The sequence below is a fragment of the Alosa sapidissima genome, chromosome 2, assembly GCF_018492685.1.
Source record: "Alosa sapidissima isolate fAloSap1 chromosome 2, fAloSap1.pri, whole genome shotgun sequence".
Classification (NCBI taxonomy): domain Eukaryota; kingdom Metazoa; phylum Chordata; class Actinopteri; order Clupeiformes; family Clupeidae; genus Alosa; species Alosa sapidissima.
The window spans coordinates 11,282,177-11,303,414 of NC_055958.1; the positions used below are offsets into that span (position 1 = coordinate 11,282,177).

General features: G+C 46.1%; 1 protein-coding gene and 1 non-coding gene across 35 annotated transcripts in view; one reads left to right on the forward strand and one right to left on the reverse strand.

Moving 5' to 3' along the window:
- clasp1a (cytoplasmic linker associated protein 1a) overlaps positions 1–21,238 on the reverse strand; it is a 127,215-nt gene that overhangs the window by 90,634 nt on the left and 15,343 nt on the right. For all 34 annotated transcript variants that reach the window (XM_042069736.1, XM_042069701.1, XM_042069746.1 and 31 more), the window contains exons 2-4: positions 2,631–2,709; positions 863–966; positions 672–763 (exon numbers count right to left, since the gene is read on the reverse strand). In XM_042069736.1, the coding sequence (XP_041925670.1) occupies positions 672–763; positions 863–966; positions 2,631–2,709 (275 nt within the window). The remainder of the gene's footprint in view (positions 1–671; positions 764–862; positions 967–2,630; positions 2,710–21,238) is intronic.
- On the forward strand, positions 3,111–3,239 carry LOC121704454. Its single transcript, XR_006030540.1, has one exon. It is a non-coding gene; the product is annotated as a U4atac minor spliceosomal RNA (small nuclear RNA).

Consider the following 21,238-nt stretch of genomic DNA (forward strand, 5'->3'; position numbering starts at 1 on the left):
GACTGACAGAGAGAGAGAGAGAGAGAGAGAGAGAGAGAGAGAGAGAGAGAGAGAGGGAGGAAGAAAGAAAAAGAGAGAGTGGGAGAAGGAAGGAGGGAAGAGGAAGAGACAACAACTCATTTTGTGCAGCATGAGGTGGCAATTAAGTCTGAGAGACTCCAGTGATAGTTTTGCTTTAGCTTTGTTTTTCTTTTCCTGTAGGACCAACCACTCTTTGCCAACACACTTGTTAGTTTCTCTCTCTTTCTTTCCCCCACAAACTTTGACTTTAAACTGAATCCGTCCTACTTTGTCTACAGCAGACCATATGTGTCCCCCAAAAAACTTCAATGAAAAAAAAAAAAGAAACAGAAACAAAAAACAATGTTCAATTCAATCCCACAATCCTCTCTTTCTACACAACAGCTGCATGCTGGGTAATGTCCTGCCTTAAATAGACTACTGATACACAGTTGCATTCTATAGACCTGGAGAGACTGACCTATGACCTCTCCCAGTCATTTATTTCATTCGAAATAACTGACGCTATGCTAACTACACCTTGTATTCCAAATCCTGATGCTATGCTAACTACACCCTTCATTCCAAAACCTGATGCTATGCTAACTACACCTTTCCCTGCACATGGTCTAAGGTGAGTGAAGTGGGTGGGAGGTTGGAGGGACACTCACGCGTTGAGGGTGCCGATGAGGCACAGACACACTCCCTCTCGTGTTCGGTTGTTCTTGTGCTTGAAGCCCCCGAGCATCCGGTCCCACACATACTGAAAGCACACACACAAGCATATCAGCACACAAGGTCAGATCAGTGTGTGTGTGTGTGTGTGTGTGTGTGTGTGTGTGTGTATGTGTGTGTGTCTCACCTGTGGGTTGGCAGCCTGGTCCATGATCTTGAGGAGTAAGGTCTGGTCCTGGTCCCGGACCTGGTCTTTGGCGTCCCCCAGGCGGTCCATCAAGCTGGGCAGAACTGCAGAACCGACCCCACACACACACACACACACAAACACACACACAACCACAATCACATCAGAACACCAAGATCCCTGGCAGGATTACCCACAGTGCATGTGGGTGTGTCTGGGCATGTCACAAAGCCAAAGTTCTCAGTTTGCCAGACAACATTGAAATCTGTGAACCTACTGAATCAGTTTCAAATCAAACCTGTGTCTCAGAGTTCTCATTTATCTTAACAACCAGGTACAAATATAACCTGCCAATCCACCATTTTGAGAACACAATACTGTCCCTGGATTAACCCAGATGGGTACAGTCATGCTAATGATTCATCAATGCTAAAGACTTGTCATGTCTGATTAGTGAGACGCTCTCCAGGTGTGAACAGGGCGTTAATGGGCATGACATCACGCCCAACTGTGTCTGAAGGCAAGGATATGGAGGTCCGTTTTGTCAGAGACTTTCTAATGAGGCGACACAGCACTCAAAGAATCTCCCATAGAAATGTATTGGGTTAGTTCAAACATGGCAGTCATCTACACATATTCCGCCATTTCCACCGCCAAAAGTTGACATGTGAATACATCGTGCCAATCATGTTGTATGTTGTGAATACATTGTGCCACTCATGTGTTGTGATCTTACTGCTGGAGCGAGGTTGGTGTTGCAAAGCCTTGCACACAAACAGTTCTGCCCGAAATAGATCCCTGATAAGTGCCCAAAATGCGTTACAATATGGCGGCCAAGTGGAGGGACTTGCAATGTGGCCAGAGTGGAGGGACTAGCCTAAAAGGACTTTGCTTTTATTTGTATAGTGCATTTTGTTCCAAGGCAGTTCAATGTGCTTAACACAATCCTCAGTAGATATCAGCAAACATCAGCAAATCATGTGATCACTGTATGACAGGGGAGGTGGAGTCAGAGGTGCACTTTCTGCTACACTGTGACAAATATCGGTCCCAAAGAGACAAATATTTCACCATTTTGAACAACATCATTCCCAACTTCACAAAACTGGAGGAACAGAAAAAACTTGCTGTAGTTTTGGATGAGGACACCAGCACATGCATACTGGTAGCCAGTTATGTGTCCTCACTCCATAACCTGAGAGAAGGCATTACTTAAGATAATCACCCCACTACCTCCACCCTTCAACATAACACTGCTCCCCAGCCCCAGTCTGTTACACCATGTCTCCTGTTTGTTTTGTTTTGTTTTGTCCTGTCTTGGTTTTCCTATGCACGTGTACAGACAATGGTCTTGCATGGTTGTGACTTGCTGTGTGTGTGTGTGTGTGTATATATGTGTGTGTGTGTGTGTGTGTGTGTGCGTGTGTGCGTGTGTGACGAAGTGTAATAATGTTTGTACATGTTTATATCATTTTGTATTTGTATTTTCTTTAATTATTATTATTCCTGTGAACGCTTTGGCAATGCATCATATGGTTTGTCGTGCCAATAAAGCATATTTGAATTTGAATTTGAAATCAGAACAATTGAAATATAGTACCGGTAAAAGTAATAAACTAATTTAAATTTTAAAAATGACTAAAAAAGGTGGTGTATTCAAAATGAGGAACGCTAACTAAGCCTTTAACTGTAACACTGTAACAGCATAGTAAAGCTTTATGTATGAATTATTTGTTTATTTGTTTGTTTGCTTTTCAAACAAGCTTACCTGTTGACACCTGACCTCTGAAGCGGTCCTGCAGTCTGTTCAGTAAGGCAGAGAGAATGTCCATTCCTAACAAAGCCAACTGGAGGAAGCAGAATAAAAAGGACAAATAAATATATTTAAATTCAATTAAACTTCAAACAAAAAACATTGCTCAACAACATGCATTAATAGAGTATGTGACCACAACTGTAATCCAGCATTACATCATCTGACCCACAAGTCAGGGCTTTGTGGTTTGCTGTAAAATGCAAATGAGACTCTGCAAAGGATCATGGGTAATGCAACACTTTTCATTTAAACTCTTTTTTTCATGGACACAGTGGTCACAGAACCCCCATGTAACATACTCCAGATGACAAACATGAGTTCAGGTTTAGATAAGCGACACTGAAATCCCCCAGAGAGAGAGAGGGGGAAACCACCGTCATGGAGAAAACTACACCCAGTGGGGCATGCTGCTGAGGCAACATCTCCGTGGCAACCATCTTTGTCTTGGGGTGAGAGTGATGCTCAATGAACGTATAGTGAGAGCATCTCTGCTAACGCCATAACGACACATTCGCATCACCTGGGCAGCAATGTCTGGGCTATGGTGCAATTTTTGGAACCCTTTTATTTGTATAAGAAAAAACACTATAGCAAACAACTTCAACAACTAAGTGAAAAACGCTGCCGTCTACTGGAACTTTCTGATCCAAACACACTCTCTGTCCAGAAGGAGAGAGGTTTGCACACCGTATATGAGGATGTAAGTCTTACAAAAATCTAAATCTAATGTTTTACACAATAGACCTACCACACACTAGCACATGATGTAGCGAAGCCAGACAGTGGATCTGATTATAGGGGAGTCATTACACTTGTCTGGCTGGGTAATCCTGATCCTTTGTTCTACGGGGAGGGGGGAGGGAGGTAGAAAGGCCGAGAGAGAGCGAGAGAGAGAGAATTATTGTAATTATACTGATGACACAGTACTTGAACAGGGTCAGGAAATAAGAAAGGCGAACAGGGGGAGAATGCACACAAACACATCCATACAAATCCAAACACAAAAAACATACTGTTGTTTACAGACACACACACACACACACAGACACACACACACACACAGAGGGAGTGCCAGACCTGGCAAAGTGCCACAGGGACTGAGGGCAAAGACTGCTGCAGAGCATGCCTGGCCACACACACACACACACACACACGGCAGGTTTGAACATGAGCAGAGGCCCGCTGGCCCAGGGCAAGTAGAAGACCATGTCGGGCAAGTTGGCTGGCCAGTCCTCCACTGGACGGTCACCATCATGAATCAGCTGAGCAGCAGATCACATGTGATGCTAACTGGGCGAAGCTACCGTTATTTATTGTTTATTGTCACAGACACATTGTAGGCACAGACACAGCTATGTGCATGATTAAACACACACACACACACACCTGAAGAAACACACAACACATACATGTGCACATGCACACAGTCAGAGCACCCAAGATGTTCTTTATTCCCAGATAGCTCTCTCCCACACACACACGTACACACACTGTAATAAGAGATCAATCCCAGCCCGAGATACAATTATTGGGGGCTAAATCAGGAGACCAGACCCTGTAGTTGACAGCGAGAGAGAGAGAGAGAGAAAAAGAGAGAACAGAAAGGAAGAAAGTTTAAGGCACTTGCTAACAGGGCACCTCACTGTCCAGAGTCTAGCCCACCCTACGGCACAGGCGTTTTAGCTACCTCTACACAGCTCCCCCTGTGATGGATGAAGCAGAGCTCACCTACGGCGCCTCACACACACTCACACTCACACTCCTCCCCCTGTGATGGATGAAGCAGAGCTCACCTACGGCTCCCTGTGTGGCCAGGTAGGAGGAGGCACTGGGTGAGGGCGTGACCATATCACACCCTGGGGGGGCCCGCCTACCTGATCCCAATTAAACAAACATTAGGCACTGCACACTGCACACAACAGTCAGGAGGGTGTGTGTGCGTGTGTGCGTGTGTGCGTGCGTGCGTGCGTGCGTGCGTGCGTGTGCACGTGCGCACTAGCAATTTGCAGAGGCTAATATGGGCGTAATATGTGACTGCGTACTGTGAGGTGGTTGCAGTAACTGCACAAAACCAGTCAGAGTTACAGTGAAGAGACAGCAGACATTACAGTGGTAACTGCTGCAAATGTTTCAGAGTTGCTAAGAGGCATCTAGGCAAAACAAATAAATGAATGGAGATTTTCTTTGATGTCTAGAATTTAATAAGCCTGTGCACTATACACACACACACACACACACACACACACACACACACACAGGAGATAGTCTCCAGTTCAACATTGCTCCAAGTCATCTCCATGAGTCACCAATTTGCTCTGTTGTGGCTGCAGTATGAAGTCAAGTCTCTGACCTACACGTCATAATATTTTTCCACCAGTGGAGACACACACACACACACACACACAACACACACAAATACACACACAGGTCTACTTAAGTCAATGACAAACAGCCCCTTTTTTCAAAGACCTTTGGCTAACCACACACACATCCAACTCACATCCTCTCTAAAAAGTAATGAATTACTAGTCCTTCCCTTTAGAATTTGTAAACCACATTTACGTTCAAATGTGCGCACACACACACACACACCCACACACCCACACACACAAGAGTGAGTGAGAGAAACTCAGCAGGATAAAGAGACACACTGATCCACACACACACACACACACACACACACAGTTCTGTTGGGAGTCTGCCCTTGCAGACTGGAGCAGACTTGGCTCTTGCCACTGCAGCCTCTCTGTGTGCAGAGCTTCTATATCTGGGCCATGACTCCATCAACAGAACCATCCACACTTCCTGCAGAACATTTCATGAATACCCACGCTTGCCCAGCCTAGCCCAGCCAAGCCCAGCCCAGCCCGGCCCAGCCCAGCCCAGCCCAGCCCAGCTGCATGCTAAACTTGTGAAAACGTCTTGGTCCCTGACCTGCACAAGAGAGCTCTCTCTCTCTCTCTCTTTCTCTCTCTCTCTCTCTCTCTCTCTTTAGCCCACTCTTCTCTTCTCACTGGACTCCTGCAGGGCAAAGCCTGCCAAGCAACATGCAATATTTCACTCTTTTCATTCAAACAAATGATCAATGCACTTCTACAAATCTGCTTAGTTTGTAATTGAGTATTGGGCATGAACTGATGGACATGGAGTATTGAGGAGTATTGGGGAGTATTGAGGAGTATTGAGGAGTATTGGGGAGTATTGGGGAGTATTGGGCATGAACTGATGGCCATGAGAGGGCCTGTTCCTCCTCCTCCATTTACTGTCTGGAGTGAGACAGATTGTAACCTTCCTAATCCCCGGCCCACCCACACCCACACACCCTCTCTCTCTCCCTGCACCTCTCTACTGTCTAATAGCACTTGCTCAGTCTCGTCTCATTTTGTATGCACTCTTTCGTCCTCTCTCTCGACACTCCCCTAACTAGTCACCCTTTCTCACCCTAACTCTACCCCCCACCCCACACACACCCCTCGGCAGCAGTAGTGATTTTTCCACGAGTAAGGGAACAACTGGGAAGGATGAGTAAGCGAACTGGGGTGTGTGTGTGTGTGTGTTGGGTTCAGTCTGGAGGGCGTGTTTGGGGTTATTGGCCCCTTGGGGCTAAAATACTAGCAGAAGTTACAACAGCAGTGTCTGTGTATGTGGACAATACCAACAACATTTGAAGCAGGAGCAGCAGCAGACCCTCCCTCTCATTCTCTCTCTCTCTCTCTCTCTCTCTCTCTCTCTCTAGTCCATATCAGCCCACAGGTTCCATATTGATCTCCCAGCACGGCCCACTCCCACCCACAGCTGGTGCACAGCGGCGCATCACACAGGCCTCACCTCACATCAAATCACGCAGTCACTCTATAGAAAATCTATAGGATGCTTAGGCTCTGCACTGATCTATAGAATGCACCTTAAGCAATTTGAATTCAACCTGATAGGATCTTTTATTTTCAGGTAAGAGGTTGCGATGTATTACATCAAACACGGTACAATCCCAAAACCAGCCATTTAAACTGCCCCTGCAGAGCAACCAGGCCTATAAAACATTCTGCTTTTAGCACAAAGCAAAGGCAAGTGTAGAAGGTCCTGGCTAAAAGTTCAAAGTAAAAGACTTACAAAAGTTTACAGCTGACAGCAAAACAAAAGGTTCCTACAGGCAAAGACACTGCTTCGTTAGGACACTTAAAGGAGAATTCCGGTGTGATATTGACCTAAAGTGTATTGAAACATGATACCGAGTGTGAACGTATGTCTCATAGCCCATCTCGACTTGTCCCCTGCACTCCAAAATCTGGCGCTAGTTAGCCGATGCTACCAACAACTTTTTCAGTAGTGGTGCTTCGGCATCGGGCTAGCCATGCAAATAAATCACTGTTTTACACCCATTTACGAGGCTCAATGTATCTCCACACTTCATTGGTAGACTTCCTAGGGCCCTGACATTTAAAACGAGACATTGAGAACTTTGAAAAAGCACTGGTAGTTTACTTACAAGACGATTTATACAGACAGTATCTTCACGAAGTTTAACGTTTGCAGCCATCTTGAATTTAGTCACGATAAGTCGAGCAACGAGTAAGAATGAACAGGTATGATAAGGGATCAGATTCCAAAAATAATTAAGTGGAAATGCATGGATTCCAGTTTCTTTAGCAGCAACTGGAATCCATGCATTTCCACTGAATTATTTTTGGAATCTGATCCCTTATCATAGCTGTTAATTCTTACTCGTTGCTCGACTTATCGTGACTAAATTCAAGATGGCTGCAAACGCTAAACTTCGTGAAGATACTGTCTGTATAAATCGTCTTGTAAGTAAACTACCAGTGCTTTTTCAAAGTTCTCAATGTCTCGTTTTAAATGTCAGGGCCCTCGGAAGTCTACCAATGAAGTGTGGAGATACATTGAGCCTCGTAAATGGGTGTAAAACAGTGATTTATTTGCATGGCTAGCCCGATGCCGAAGCACCACTATTGAAAAAGATGTTGGTAGCATCGGCTAACTAGCGCCAGATTTTGGAGTGCAGGGGACAAGCCGAGATGGGCTATGAGACATACGTTCACACTCGGTATCATGTTTCAATACACTTTAGGTCAATATCACACCGGAATTCTCCTTTAAAGGAACATCAATGTTCTTTTTTACGTTTGATTCTGGGTAGAGAAACCAGACAGTCGTTCTATGTCCATGTAAAACCTGTGGCTGGTTCTATGTATAGGTAAAACCTGTGACTGGTTTTATGTATAGGTAGAACATGTGAGTGGTTCTATGTCCATGTAGAACCTGTGACTGGTTCTATGTATAGGTTGAACCTGAGACTGGTTCTATGTATAGGTAGAAGCTGTTGTTCTATGTCCATGTAGAAACTGTGAGTGGTTCTATGTATAGGTAGAACCTGTGAGTGGTTCTATATATAGGTAGAACCTGGGAGTGGTTCTATGTCCATGTAGAACCTGTGAGGGGTTCTATATATATACATATATATATATATATGTGAGTGGTTCTATGTCCATGTAGAACCTATGAGTGGTAGGAAAGAGCAAAGGAGTGACTGGCTTGTTCAGAGGACACTCAGCGGAGTACAGTAGAGCCTGGTATCAGATAACAACAGGGCCTGTCCACTGCAGCTGTTGACCAGCATACAGAAGTGACTCAGCAGGCTTCGCTGAGCCCCTCACACTCACACACGCACGCGCACACACGCACGCGCACACACACACACACACACACACACACACACACACACACAAACACACACACAAACACACACACACACACACACACAAGTAGAGACACAAAGCCAGGGGGAGCCCGTACGCAAAGGAGCAGTCAAGAGAAAGCTCAGAGAAAGCAAGTCATCTTCAGAGCGGCATTACTGAACACACACACACACACACACACAGACAGAGAGAGAGAGAGAGCGCACAGCTTTCCAGTGTTTCTAAAGCCGGGCGATTTGCCTCTTTCTGCTTGAATTCCTCGAGCTGAAAGCCTGGAACTAGTGCTGCACTCCTCCACCAAATACAATGAATAGCTCCCTTCTTCCTCTCCATCACTCTATCGTTCTCGGCCTCTCACCTCCTCTCCCTCATGCATTATGCTCTGTCTTTCTTTATCTCCATCTCACTGCGTCCTGTCTCCCTTCATCACCACAGACACAGTAACAGAGGAGTCTCTCTCTCTCTCTCTTTCTCTCTCCCCTCTTTTCCCTCTCCCTCCCCTTCTCCAGCATCTCCTGTCTTCAATGCAGACTCAGTCTTCCCCCATCTCTCTCTCTCTCTCTCTCTCTCTCGTATGTGTTCTGTCTGTCTGTCACTCCTCGGACTTTCTAGAACGCTCTGTCACCTCACCCTTTATATCGCTTCTCTCTCTCTCTCTCCAGACACAGAAGGAGCAGTCTTCTCTGTATCAGCTGGCACACAGCTGCTGTCTGCCTGGTGACACACACACGCACGCACGCACACGCACACTCACACACATAGAGACACACACACAGACACACACACACTTCCCTCATATGGGCTTTTGCTGCAAAGGCTGCTTCTTTTTGTCCACAGCTGTCAAAAAGGAAAGTCCCCTTAAATAAATAAATAAATAAATAAATAAATGTTAAATAAAGCTGATTCATACTTGAGGTTATCTGAAGAGAGGTCTATGATGTACTCATGTCCACACAAACCTGGATATTAATAATATATTATATTATATTATATTATATTATTATTTGCCCATTTGTCCTCCTCACGCAAATAGCCTACTGCTAGGACACTGAAAGCGGATCTTTTGCAAAGTGCCTACCAATAGAACATATTCCTTTACAGACATTCCTTTTTCAGCGCTGACATATAGACAGAGTTCTACATGGGCCCAATGAAGTCCTCAGAGTTCTACATGGGCCCAATGAAGTGCTCAGAGTTCTACATGGGCCCAATGAAGTCCTCAGAGTTCTACATGGGCCCAATGGAGTGCTCAGAGTTCTACATGGGCCCAATGGAGTGCTCAGTTCACATAGCTATTTTTAAGGAGCTCCTTTCCACAGCGCTTAGATAGGTAGACAGATAGATAGATAGATAGATAGATAGATAGATAGATAGATAGATAGATAGGTAGATAGGTAGATAGATAGATACTTTATTGATCCCCAAGGGGAAATTCAAGATCTATTCTGCCCAGCGATGGTGGATCTCACTTCAGCTATTTGTTCATGAAATGCCACCTCTTCAGTTCCTTTTAAAGGGTTTCCACCACGTGCTTAAATACAACCCTTTTCAAATGTTGCACAACATACACATAAACACACACACACACAAATACCTCAGCACAAGGATAAAGCTCTTAAGCCAGAACTCACCTTCAACTCACACACACACCTTATTCTGCAGGTTTCACCCCTTCACAACACATACACATACACACACACACACTTACCGGCACCTTTCCAACATACACACTCAGACTTCTCATGTACACACCCATTATTCTCCCTCTCATACACACACACAGTTTGAGATCCGGTCATAAATGCTTGGACACTGTGTGGAGTTCATGTGTGAAAAGGGCTATACACAAACACACACACACACACACACACACACACACACAGTCCTTATCTTCTGACCAGCCCTGTCTCTTTACAACAAAAACACACACGGTGTTATGAACACGTGTGGAGCAGAGAACACACACACACACACACACAGCAGTGTTTCCCATACATTGACTTATTTGTGGCGGCCCACCACAATATCAACATTGACCACCACACAACGATTTTTCCAGGTTGTACTAAATTGTGCTTAAATCTGGTTAGCATCATAGCACGCTGCGCTAATTTGTTTAACGGTTGCATTCAAGTTAATTCTGTAAACCTGCCACCAAAAATAGAATTCAATTCTGTGGGAAACACTGCACAGACACAGACACACACAAAAAGCACTATTGGTTTAAATGTGTTAAATGTGCTATAAAAAATAAATTGACTTGACATGACTTGACTTGACACTGACTTGACTTATACACACACACCAACACACACACAAACACAAACAAACACATAGTTTAACTACAGTGTATGAGGACACACTCTTGCTCTTGACCATGTCCCCTAGTGTCCAGTCACCTGTAACCCAAAGATCCTGCATTAAGTAATGTGCCACCACCCACTCTGTAACTGCCCCGCTATACCAAATAAACGCCTCTATTACATTAACAAATGCAAAGCCTCCATCCCAGCGCTACTAAATGAAAGCATGGGAAGTAAAAGCTCCAGCTTAAAGCTGACAGGGCTGATTTACCCAGACAGGTAGTCATGATGATGATGATGATGATGATGATGATGGGATGGTTCAGTATGGGTAAGAGGACCTGGGGGGGAAGCAGTTTGCAGTGAGAGAGATGAACTAAGCTGAAAAGGGGGTTGGCAAGGACAGTGACAGCTTCGACTGGCATTAGCCTGGGCTGGAGAGGAGCTCTAAGTAAGCAGTGAGATTTAGAGTGCTGGTTTAAACTTTAAAGCACTAAGGCAGTGGTGAGTCGGCTACTGGTTTAAAGTTGTATGCACTGATTAAGTAATGAGATTTAGAGTACTGGTTTAGGTTGAATGCACTAATTAAGTAGTGAGATTTAGAATAGTGAATTTAAATAAAGGCAGCAGAGTTGAGGGACAGGGAGAGCTCTGTGTGTGTGTGCACTAAATTGAGTTGCAGTATGGGTAGGAAGAAACAAGGATGGAAGAGGTCTCGGATGAAAACATGAAGACTACGAAGAAGAAGAAGAAGACTACGAAGAAGAAGAAGAAGAAGAAGAAGAAGACTATGAAGAAGAAGAAGACGAAGACGAAGACGAAGAAGAAGACTATGAAGAAGAAGAAGACGAAGAAGAAGAAGAAGAAGACTATGAAGAAGAAGAAGACGAAGACGAAGACGAAGAAGAAGACTATGAAGAAGAAGAAGACGAAGACGAAGAAGAAGAAGAAGAAGAAGAAGAAGAAGAAGACTATGAAGAAGAAGAAGACGAAGACGAAGACGAAGAAGAAGACTATGAAGAAGAAGAAGACGAAGACAAAGAAGAAGAAGAAGAAGAAGACTATGAAGAAGAAGAAGACGAAGACGAAGAAGAAGAAGAAGAAGACTATGAAGAAGAAGAAGACGAAGACGAAGACTATGAAGAAGAAGAAGAAGACTATGAAGAAGAAGAAGACGACTATGATGAAGAAGAAGACTATGATGAAGAAGAAGACTATGATGAAGAAGAAGACGACTATGAAGAAGAGGATGAAGCCAGAGAGAAAGATGAGGACTGATATGAAGACAAAGAAAGAGGAATAAACAAAGAAGGAGAAGTAGAACAAACAGAAGAGGAACAAACAGACGAAAAAGAAGAAGCACAAGAAAGTGAAGAAGAAGACACAACATGGTCTTTGCTCTTCTATTACAGATGGGGGTGATGGCAGATAATCAACCAAAACATTTGAGAATTCGGAAGTGTGGTTTTGGTGCGTAGTGAGAGTGTGTGTGTCTGTGTGTGTCTGTGTGTGTGTGTGTGTGTGTGTCTGTGTGTGTATTTCGGAACTGATGAGGTTTCCTGTATGCAACGTTGAGTGGTTGGCGGCTTCAAAAATGTCACTCAAAGCAAACATGTGGTCAAAAAGCCCTCCCATACATTTGCATAACCACACACACATCAGTCAGGAAGTCAAGACATAGCTCTCCGCAGCCTTGCATGCCCTGTCAAAGATATGCCACATGCCAAACAGGGGCTGGACTCACACACACACATGCACACATACACACGTACACACACACACTGGTTGTCAATATGATAGCAAATGTTCTGCTCAATGTGTTTAAAGCCCACACAGCCACAGCCAAAACTATAATCTTGTGTGTGCGTGTGTGTATGTATGTATATATATGTGTGTGTGTGTGTGTGTGTGTAAACTAAAGCTGCAAATGCCATGTGTTCAGGTCAAAGGACAGCCTGACCTATGCTGACCACACATATTTCTACAGATAACCAAAGCTCGTGCACTCATACACACACACAAAGACGACCTGTCCAGGGTGTTTGGCAAATATGCCAGTCTGTGTCAAGCTGAATGCTACAAATGCTGACACAAAACAACTTAGCTGTGTGTGTGTGTGTGTGTGTGTGTACATTTGTGCCAGTGTGTGAAGATGTGTGCATCATGGAAGTTCAGCACATATGAGTAGGAGGAACACAAAGGAGAGTGATTGGTCAGACATGGTCCGTATCCACAGGCTACCTGGGCCGGACTGGAGCTGCTTCAGCAGCCACTTAGCATGACATCACCCGCAGTGCGGTCATCACTAACTACCCCTCAAGGTGGTCATTAAACACCATCCCACACGTCAGATGACCTACCACATCACAATCTAGAAGCTTCCGCTACCGCAAAGACCGCTAAGTGTGTCTGTCCTCTTTGCACATTGGATCTGAGATTGTGTGTGTGTGTGTGTGTGTGTGTGTGTGTGTGTGTGTGTGTGTGTGTGTGTGTGTGTGCGCGCGCACGCATGTTAGTCAGGCCTCTGGAGGTTGTGTGTGTGGGCAGACAGAGTGCTATGTCCCCCCGAGGTGATGCCTAAATTACAGAGGAGTCCTCCAGACAGAGATGACCGGACCAGACTCTACTCTGACCACAGCCAGATGGAGACCACCTCCACCTCTCATACCCACCACACACAACCAGATGGACAGACACACAGAGAGAGAGAGGGAGGGAGGGAGAGGGAGAGAGAGGGAGGGAGAGAAAGAGGGAGGGAGAGAGAGCGAGAGAGAGAGCGAGAGAGAGAGAGAGAGAAAGAGGGAGCGAGAAAGAGAGGGAAACAGACATATTATCCCCACCACTTTTACAGTTAACTTTTATTTTGTCAAGTTATGAATTTGAATTTCAATTTGAGAGAGCGAAAGAAAGGATGAGAGAAACAGGGATGTTAAAATGGTGAGATGATAAAGCAAAGGAAAGGTGTGGATGGACGAAGATAGAGAGACGGAGAGATGGATAGAGTTGGAGGCAGATAGATATCTTAAGAGAATTAGCTCAACTGATAGACAGATACAGAGATACAGAGCTCAACAGAGCTAGACCTCTAGAGCTAGATAGATATCTAGAAAGTTATCTCAACTGATTAGACAGATAAGAGAGGAGACAGAGAAGGAGAAACGATAGAGGAGAAAGAGAGAGGGAGAGCGAGACAGAGAGGAAGAGAGAGAGTAAAGTTATCTATGAGAGAGTGAATGTGTCAGCGCTGTGCAGATGTGGAGTGGAAAGGGAAAGTTCCTCCTAAAACCCACTGAAACACTCCCGGCCAAAAATAGCAGCCTGCTAATAGCATCACAGCACAGCACTGCACTGCTGAGAGGGTGCAGAGCTCTCTTGAAAACTCGTCATATCTCTCTCTCTCTCTCACACACACACACACACACACACACACACTGGAGGGGAGGCCTGTCCATCAGCTGTCCGACCACTAATCAGAACTCCCGCCCGCTCCTTCCCCTCAGCGCCACAGGAAGTGATGTCTTGAGGTGACGCCACATAGAAGCCATCAGATCAGATCAAAACAAGGAGGAGTGGAGCCAGACTTCACAAGGCCACCGGCCACTAGGCTCACTGTGCACACACACACGCACACACCACCATGCTTACTGCACATTGCACATTGAATGACCTCTGTGTATGAAATGCGCACCCAGGCCAAAGAAATGCATACACTCAGAATAAAAAACAGGTTTGTACGTGAACTGATGCAAACTAAGAAACACAGTCACAGTCCCTCATTATTTATGGGTTTCATCAGGTCACTTGCCACAGTATAAAAATCAAGCAACATGCAGCCTGCATTCATAAACTAGGTGCTGGATTTTATACACCTGTGGCAAGGGACCTGATGAAAACCATGAATAGGGAAGTGGTCATTCTCTAGTGGTGGACATTGGAAGAGTTTAAATAACTCAGGTTGAAGTGGTCATTCGCTAGTGGTAGATATGTGAAGAGTCTAAATAACCCAGACTGAAGTGGTCATTCTCTAGTGGTAGATAAGTGAAGAGTCTAAATAACCCAGGCTGAAGTGGTCATTCTCTAGTGGTGGATATGGGACGTGTCTAAATAACCCAGACTGAGCCTGAAGGCCACCTGGGGAGAGAAGAATGTGGGGGGAGGAAGAGGAAGATGAAGAAAAGACACAGAGATTGTAAAAGTGTCCAGTTAACCACAGGCTGCTTTGAGTTATAGAACAGCAGCCCATAGCTCAGCCTCACCAAGGACACTTCCTGCCCTTAACCAGCAGCTAGGCTTTCTTTATGACAGCATACGTAACACACACACACACACACACACACACACACACACACTCTCTCTCCCAGCAGAGAAGGACAAACATTGTGTATCCCCCCAGTGTACATGTCTGTTTGTGTTTGTGTGTGTTTGTGTGTGTGTGTGTGTGTGTGTATGTATGTGTGTGTGTGTGTGTGTGTGTGTGTGTGTGTGTGTGTGTGTGTGTGTGTGTGTGTGTGTGTGTGTGTGTATGTGTGTGTGTGTGTGTGTGTGTGTGTGCCATCATATCTGTGAGGGTGTGAGTGTGCAGGCCGAGAGGAGAGTAACTCAGAGTTGTTCATTGTTGTTGTTTCTTGTTCCGCTGTAACACACTGTGAGCCTTTGCTTGGTCTCCTAAAACAAGGGATGCTGGGGGGAAGGAAGAGGGGGGGGGGGGGTTCAGCCACCAAAAATAGCCCCCCTCCCCAAGATACCCCCCTCTCTGTCGTGCTTTTCTCACTGGGCACAGTGTAGAGACGAGGGGAGAGTTAGGGGGTATGAGGGGGGTTTAGCTCGAGACGCACTTTCCCTGCATGACGGACACAACCAGAAAAGGTCGCCACACTCCGGACCCACAGGGTTCAGAGGTCAACTCGTCCCATGTTGACTCATCGCCTGCTGCGCCTTTCAGATAAAAATATCTGGAATTCCAGGAATCCACGCAAACAAGCCACAGAGAGAGAGAGAGAATGTTATGTGGTGGTGTGTGTGTGTGTGTGTCCATCCTTCTGTAAACTTCTCTGGGTTTAGAGCAATCGATTTCTCAGTCTCAGGGTATATGTGTGTGTGTGTGTGTGTGTGTGTGTGTGTGTGTGTGTGTGTGTGTGTGTGTGTGTGTGTGTGTGTGTGTGTGTGTGTGTGTGTGTGTGTGCGCGCATCTCAACAACGCTGCAAAGTAGCCTGGACAGACAGCCATGGTTATAAAAAAATCTCACCAAAAATAAAAAAATATGGAATTCTCTACAGCTGCCATGGACTCAACTCAGTCAACAATCCAGCAGTCACAGCAGCGGCAGGAGCGTTAGCAACAGCAGACTTAGCACACTACAGAGCTCATCAGTTAGCACACTACAGAGCTCATCTGCATTCATGTTACAAACTGGGCTGCTTTGTCATAGCTCAAGAAATAAATAAACAAGTGAGTCTAATGCATTGGGTCCCTGTGGGACCCTGATGCTGTGCTGGGAGATGAATGGCCAGATAAGGGATAAAGGTTTTCCTCTCTCTCTCTCTCTCACTCTTCATTTGTTTTCAGGCCAGGGACCAGATTCCCTCCTCAGAATGCTAAGCAGCATATGAGCGCAGCGGCCGGTGAGATTCCGAATTCCGCACCAACACACACACACAAATACACACACACACACTCAAGATACCGGCACATCCGCCTGGAGTGATTGGATTATCTACAAACCCCTTGAGCCCCAGCACACTGCATGGCGAGTGTGGAATTCTGATTCTGACGGAAGGAGTCAAGGTGCAGGTCACGCTCCGACAGGAATGACACACTGATCCACTGGGAAAAAGTCCTCAGAAACGCCACAGGCAGCGGCAATGGGGCCAGGCAACACCGCCACACGATAGGGGCGTCCAGACACCCAGACACCTCCGGGAAAATAAGCCCTTCTCCAGGTCTTCTTTACAGCCCTGCTTTAACCAGCCCAACCAGGTGTGAAACAGCAGCACAACTGCAACTCAGCAAAAGCTGCCCTTTCTCATTAGTGAGTGAGAAGCTGCGTTTATCTCCACGGGATAGTAACTCATTTAGGAGGAGATGATGATGAGTCAGTCATAATTGCACATCACATAGCCTCAGCAGTATTAGAACCAGTCATCAGCCACCATCAGCGACTTCCTCATGGACGGCTATTATCCACGGCTGAGGCCTGGCAGCGTGCTGAAGACTGACACACAGCCACAACTGAGGTACGTTCAAATTCCTTAAACAGAAGTGAACGTTCATAGCAAACATGCTAAAATTGATCTATTTTTGTGTAAATATTCAATCTCAATAGTAACGCTCTATCCAACTCCCAGCATCTTTGCGGAGAAACCTACTCTGACTGTTTGAGTGTTTGCAAGCGTTCGCAGAAAAATCAGGACAAACATAAATGTTTGCAAATGTTTGCAAACATTCATCATGTAGCTGTATCGTGACATGTGTTATATAGTGGGTGAGTGTGTCGAGGGGGGAGGCCACCTTTGTAAGTCTACACTTCAGAAAGGCCGGACTTAGACCCACATCTTCTCCACCTGATCATCTCCACCATGAGATGAGATTGTGCTGATGCAAGTGGAATGCAAGCGTTCTGCACCTCTTAGCTTTTGTCGTATGGTGGCGAGCGGGCAAAGAGCTGTGCAGTAGGCAAACTTCGCTCCCATGCCTCCTTAGAGAAACATGCTACGCTAGTTACACACACTGGTACCACTTGAATGTGAGCCTCCTGGCAAGCACATCTGACTCCAATGCCCAGTTGGCTGCAAGTATGTGTGTGGATGACTTTCACCACTAAGGTTATACACATGCCTCAATGACAAGAAAAACATTCAACATTACTAAATGAAAGTAAGTCCGGGTACATTAGCTTGCTTATCGTGACACTAGCTAGCTTATTGTAACATTAGCTAGCTTATCGTAACATTAGCTAGCTTATCGATTCCTGAACGTGGGGACCAGTCCTGGTTCCGGTTCTTTCTCATCGATCCTGCTCGATTCTAATGTTCCGGTTCCCGACCCACCTAGTGCTCATACACAGGACGACAGGAGGAGAGAATGTGATGGCGGACTGAGGGCAATGCTGGGCTGCTGGGCTGCTGCTGCTGCTGCTGCTGGGGCTGTTGTTGTTTTTGTGGTCCTCCTGTTTTATGACATGTCAACTAAGCGAGGGAGACAGCCGTCTCCTCCGCCCTGTCGCCGTGGTGATCATGCCCTCATCAGTTCGGCTCTCCTCACTGTCCATTCGCATCACCGTCCCCTTCTCTCTCACACACACACGCACACACATACACACACTCTCTCTCTTTCTCTCACTCACACACACACACTTGTCTCCAGACTCTTTCCCTCTCCTCTTTCTTCTCAGCTCTCTGCTCTGCCAGTCTCTTCACTACTCTATCTCCATATCCAATCATTGCTACGTACCATCTCTAGATCTCTTCAATCTGTTTTTTTTTTACCTGCATCTCAATCTCATTCTCTCCACTCCCTCCCGCAGACCAATAATTCAGGCGCCCCATCTCCCCATATATGCACTGAACTCATCTAAACTCATTCTGTTACGCCATCTACTCACTCTCCAATCTCTCTCCCTCTTCAAGCCATCCTCTGCCACTCAGCCTCTCTCTCTCTCTCTCTCTCTCTCTCTCTCTCTCGTCCATGTGTCTGCCTCTCATCTCACTCTCTCTCCCTCTCCTTCTTTCTATTTTTGTCTCACCCTCCTTCAAACCCACTCAGTCCCTCTGTTTGTCCTCTCTGTCTGTCTGTCTGTCTCACTTGTCTGTCTCTCCATCTGCTGTCCCTTCCTCCCAGCCTCTCTCCTTCCCTTTGTTTATCCCTTTCTCCATCTCTCTGTCTGTCTGTCTGTCTGTCTGTCTGTCTCTCTCCATTCTCCTCACCATGCCCACTGCCCGGTCTCTCTCGTTCCCTCCATCTACCACCCACTCTTTCTCTCTCTTTCTCTCTCTCTCTCTCTCTTGCCCCATCCCTCTCTCCCTCTCTCCAGTCCCAGACTGTCCTGGTGTGCCCTCTTGCCCACAGCGGTGCCCTCTCCCCAGGGACTGGCTGGCTGGACTCTGGGGTCCTGGGGCTCAGCTGTGCCCGACAGTCAGCCGAGGACCGCCAGAGCCAGACCTGCGGCACGGGCATGACGCGGCACAATCAGAGCCACCCATCCGAGAGAGAAAGCCCAACCAATGAAGCAAGAGAGCACCCTGGCACATACGCACACACAGACACACAGACACACAGACAGACACACACACACACACACACACGGGATGTAAACTGATGTGACCTCTCCACCAGGGTTCACTTCGCCACAAGTGGCTGTCGCGTGGTCGAGCTCAGAGCAACCCGCGCTCGCGTGTGACCCCGACGTGCTAGCTATTTTTAGCCTCAATCATTACCCTCAATCAGTGCTGGAACACAAGAAAAGCACAGCCGCGTCCAAATCACACAAGTAATCATGCCCTCCATTCCTCTACCTCTCTCTCTGGATTTCCTTCGCTCTCTCTCTCCCTCTTTCTATTTCTTTCTCGTTCCCTTTCTCAATCCAGCTCTCTCTCTCTCTCTCTCTCTGTCTCTCTCTCTCTGTTTACATTCATTCAAACTTATTGTTAACATTCAACAAGCCCATACGTCATAGGCCTCATCTGTTTTGCTACTGCAACAGGGACACTATGCGCATGCGTGAGCTATATTGGGCTGAAGCAGGACAATTAGTGCTCTGGTTGTGTTCTGGTTGCAGTGGGAAAGGCACGCCGGGCTCAGCGCTGCCATTTCCATTTAACGGATCCACAACAGGGGCGGGGGGGGGCGGGTGGTCTGACCTGACTAGCGGTGGACGAGTTTGAAGAGGGAGAGGCTTTGATTTTCATCGCCCTGGAACATGACCTCGCCTGTGTGAGAGATCTAAATTACATGCATGCACCAGCTTGTTCATCAACAGAATCACACACACACACACACACACACACAGTAAAACTACTTTCTTCTCACTCCTCATCAAAGACAAAATGAAGGACACAGAAATGTGTATAGGCCTAACAAGCTATGCTCATTATATACTAGGAAGCTTCAGAGTGATATGATCGATCATCATTGTCGTCATCTCTGGGTTATAATCCCCGCTTCTATGGTAACAGTTCCAGTCAGGGATTTTGATGATTAGGTCAGTCCCAGTTCCAGTAACTCACTTAGAAAAGAACAACAGGAGAGGGCAGGAGGGTCCAGCTAGCAAACCGCTAACACTCATGTAATCCAATTATTAAACCTGTCAACGAGTCAATGACAGGCTGTCAGACGACCAGACAAACCAAATGAATGGTACACCAGTGGGTGAGGGTCCCCTTTCATGCATCCCAGGGAAGGAGGACTAAGGGGGGAAAAGAAAGGGGGGGGGGGGGGGGGGCAAGAGCAAGAACCAAGAGGGACTAAAAAAAAAAATATTTTCCTTCTTTCTTCTTTTTCTCTCTGTTCTAGAAGGACTGATTGACAGGTCGGTCTTGGCTCAGGAAATGCTAGCTGTCATGGCGGCGCACCATGGCAACGCTGCTTGAGTGGGCCTGTGGCTTGAGAGGAGAAGCGGTGGGAGGAGGAGGAGGATGCATCAGTCAAGAACCATTTCCACCCAGGAACGTGTCATAATAAGAGTCCTTAGAAACCTCTTTAATTAAATAGGCCTAATGCATTTGAATTAATTGTCAAGCACTTCAAAGTTGTGGGCACTTATATGAAAGTATATCCATATTCGTCTGTGAAGTCTTAGAAAGCCTTTTCAATTCAATCCTGCTTCATGTCAAACACTTCTGATGTCACAGTGACATTTTCAAAGTATTCACAAAAGAATGGGTGTTGGGTACATAACAAGCATTTCTTGCTTAAGATCAGAGATTGCTATTGCCCGGGTCACTGCGTAAAGGTTTTCCATCGCTCGGAGGTGACACAGGAGAATGTATGTGCCCGTGTGTGTGTGTGTGTGTGTGTGTGTGTGTGTGTGTGTGTGTGTGTGTGTGCGCCGGAAGCTCTAAAAAACACAAGATGGCTTTGTCAAAGTGTGCAATACCAGAGACTTCATCAGGGGATGCTTTATAATGGGGGGCATTGATGATGACAAACAAAGGCACAAAGACAGAGGGCAGCATAAAGTGTGTGTGTGTGTGTGTGTTTGTGTGTGTATGTGTCTCACATGGTAAAGTCACAGTGTGAGCTGTAGGCACTGACGACGTGACTACGTCCACTGCACAGAAACACACAGCGACAAGGATCAAACTCCTGACAATTGGCCCATTCATCGCTATGGAAGGGGAACCAAGCTAAGGGATTGACGCCAATTCCAGAAAAAAACAAAAACAAATCTCTTGAACCTAAGGCAAACAAATATGGGTGTGTGTGTCTACAGAGATGCATTTGGCTGCCCTTGGCATACATGGGCATGAGTTCCAAGGCAATAGGCATGAGTTCCACCGTCATTTCATGCTCATAAAAAGCACATTTCCAATGCAAACCTGTGTTCAG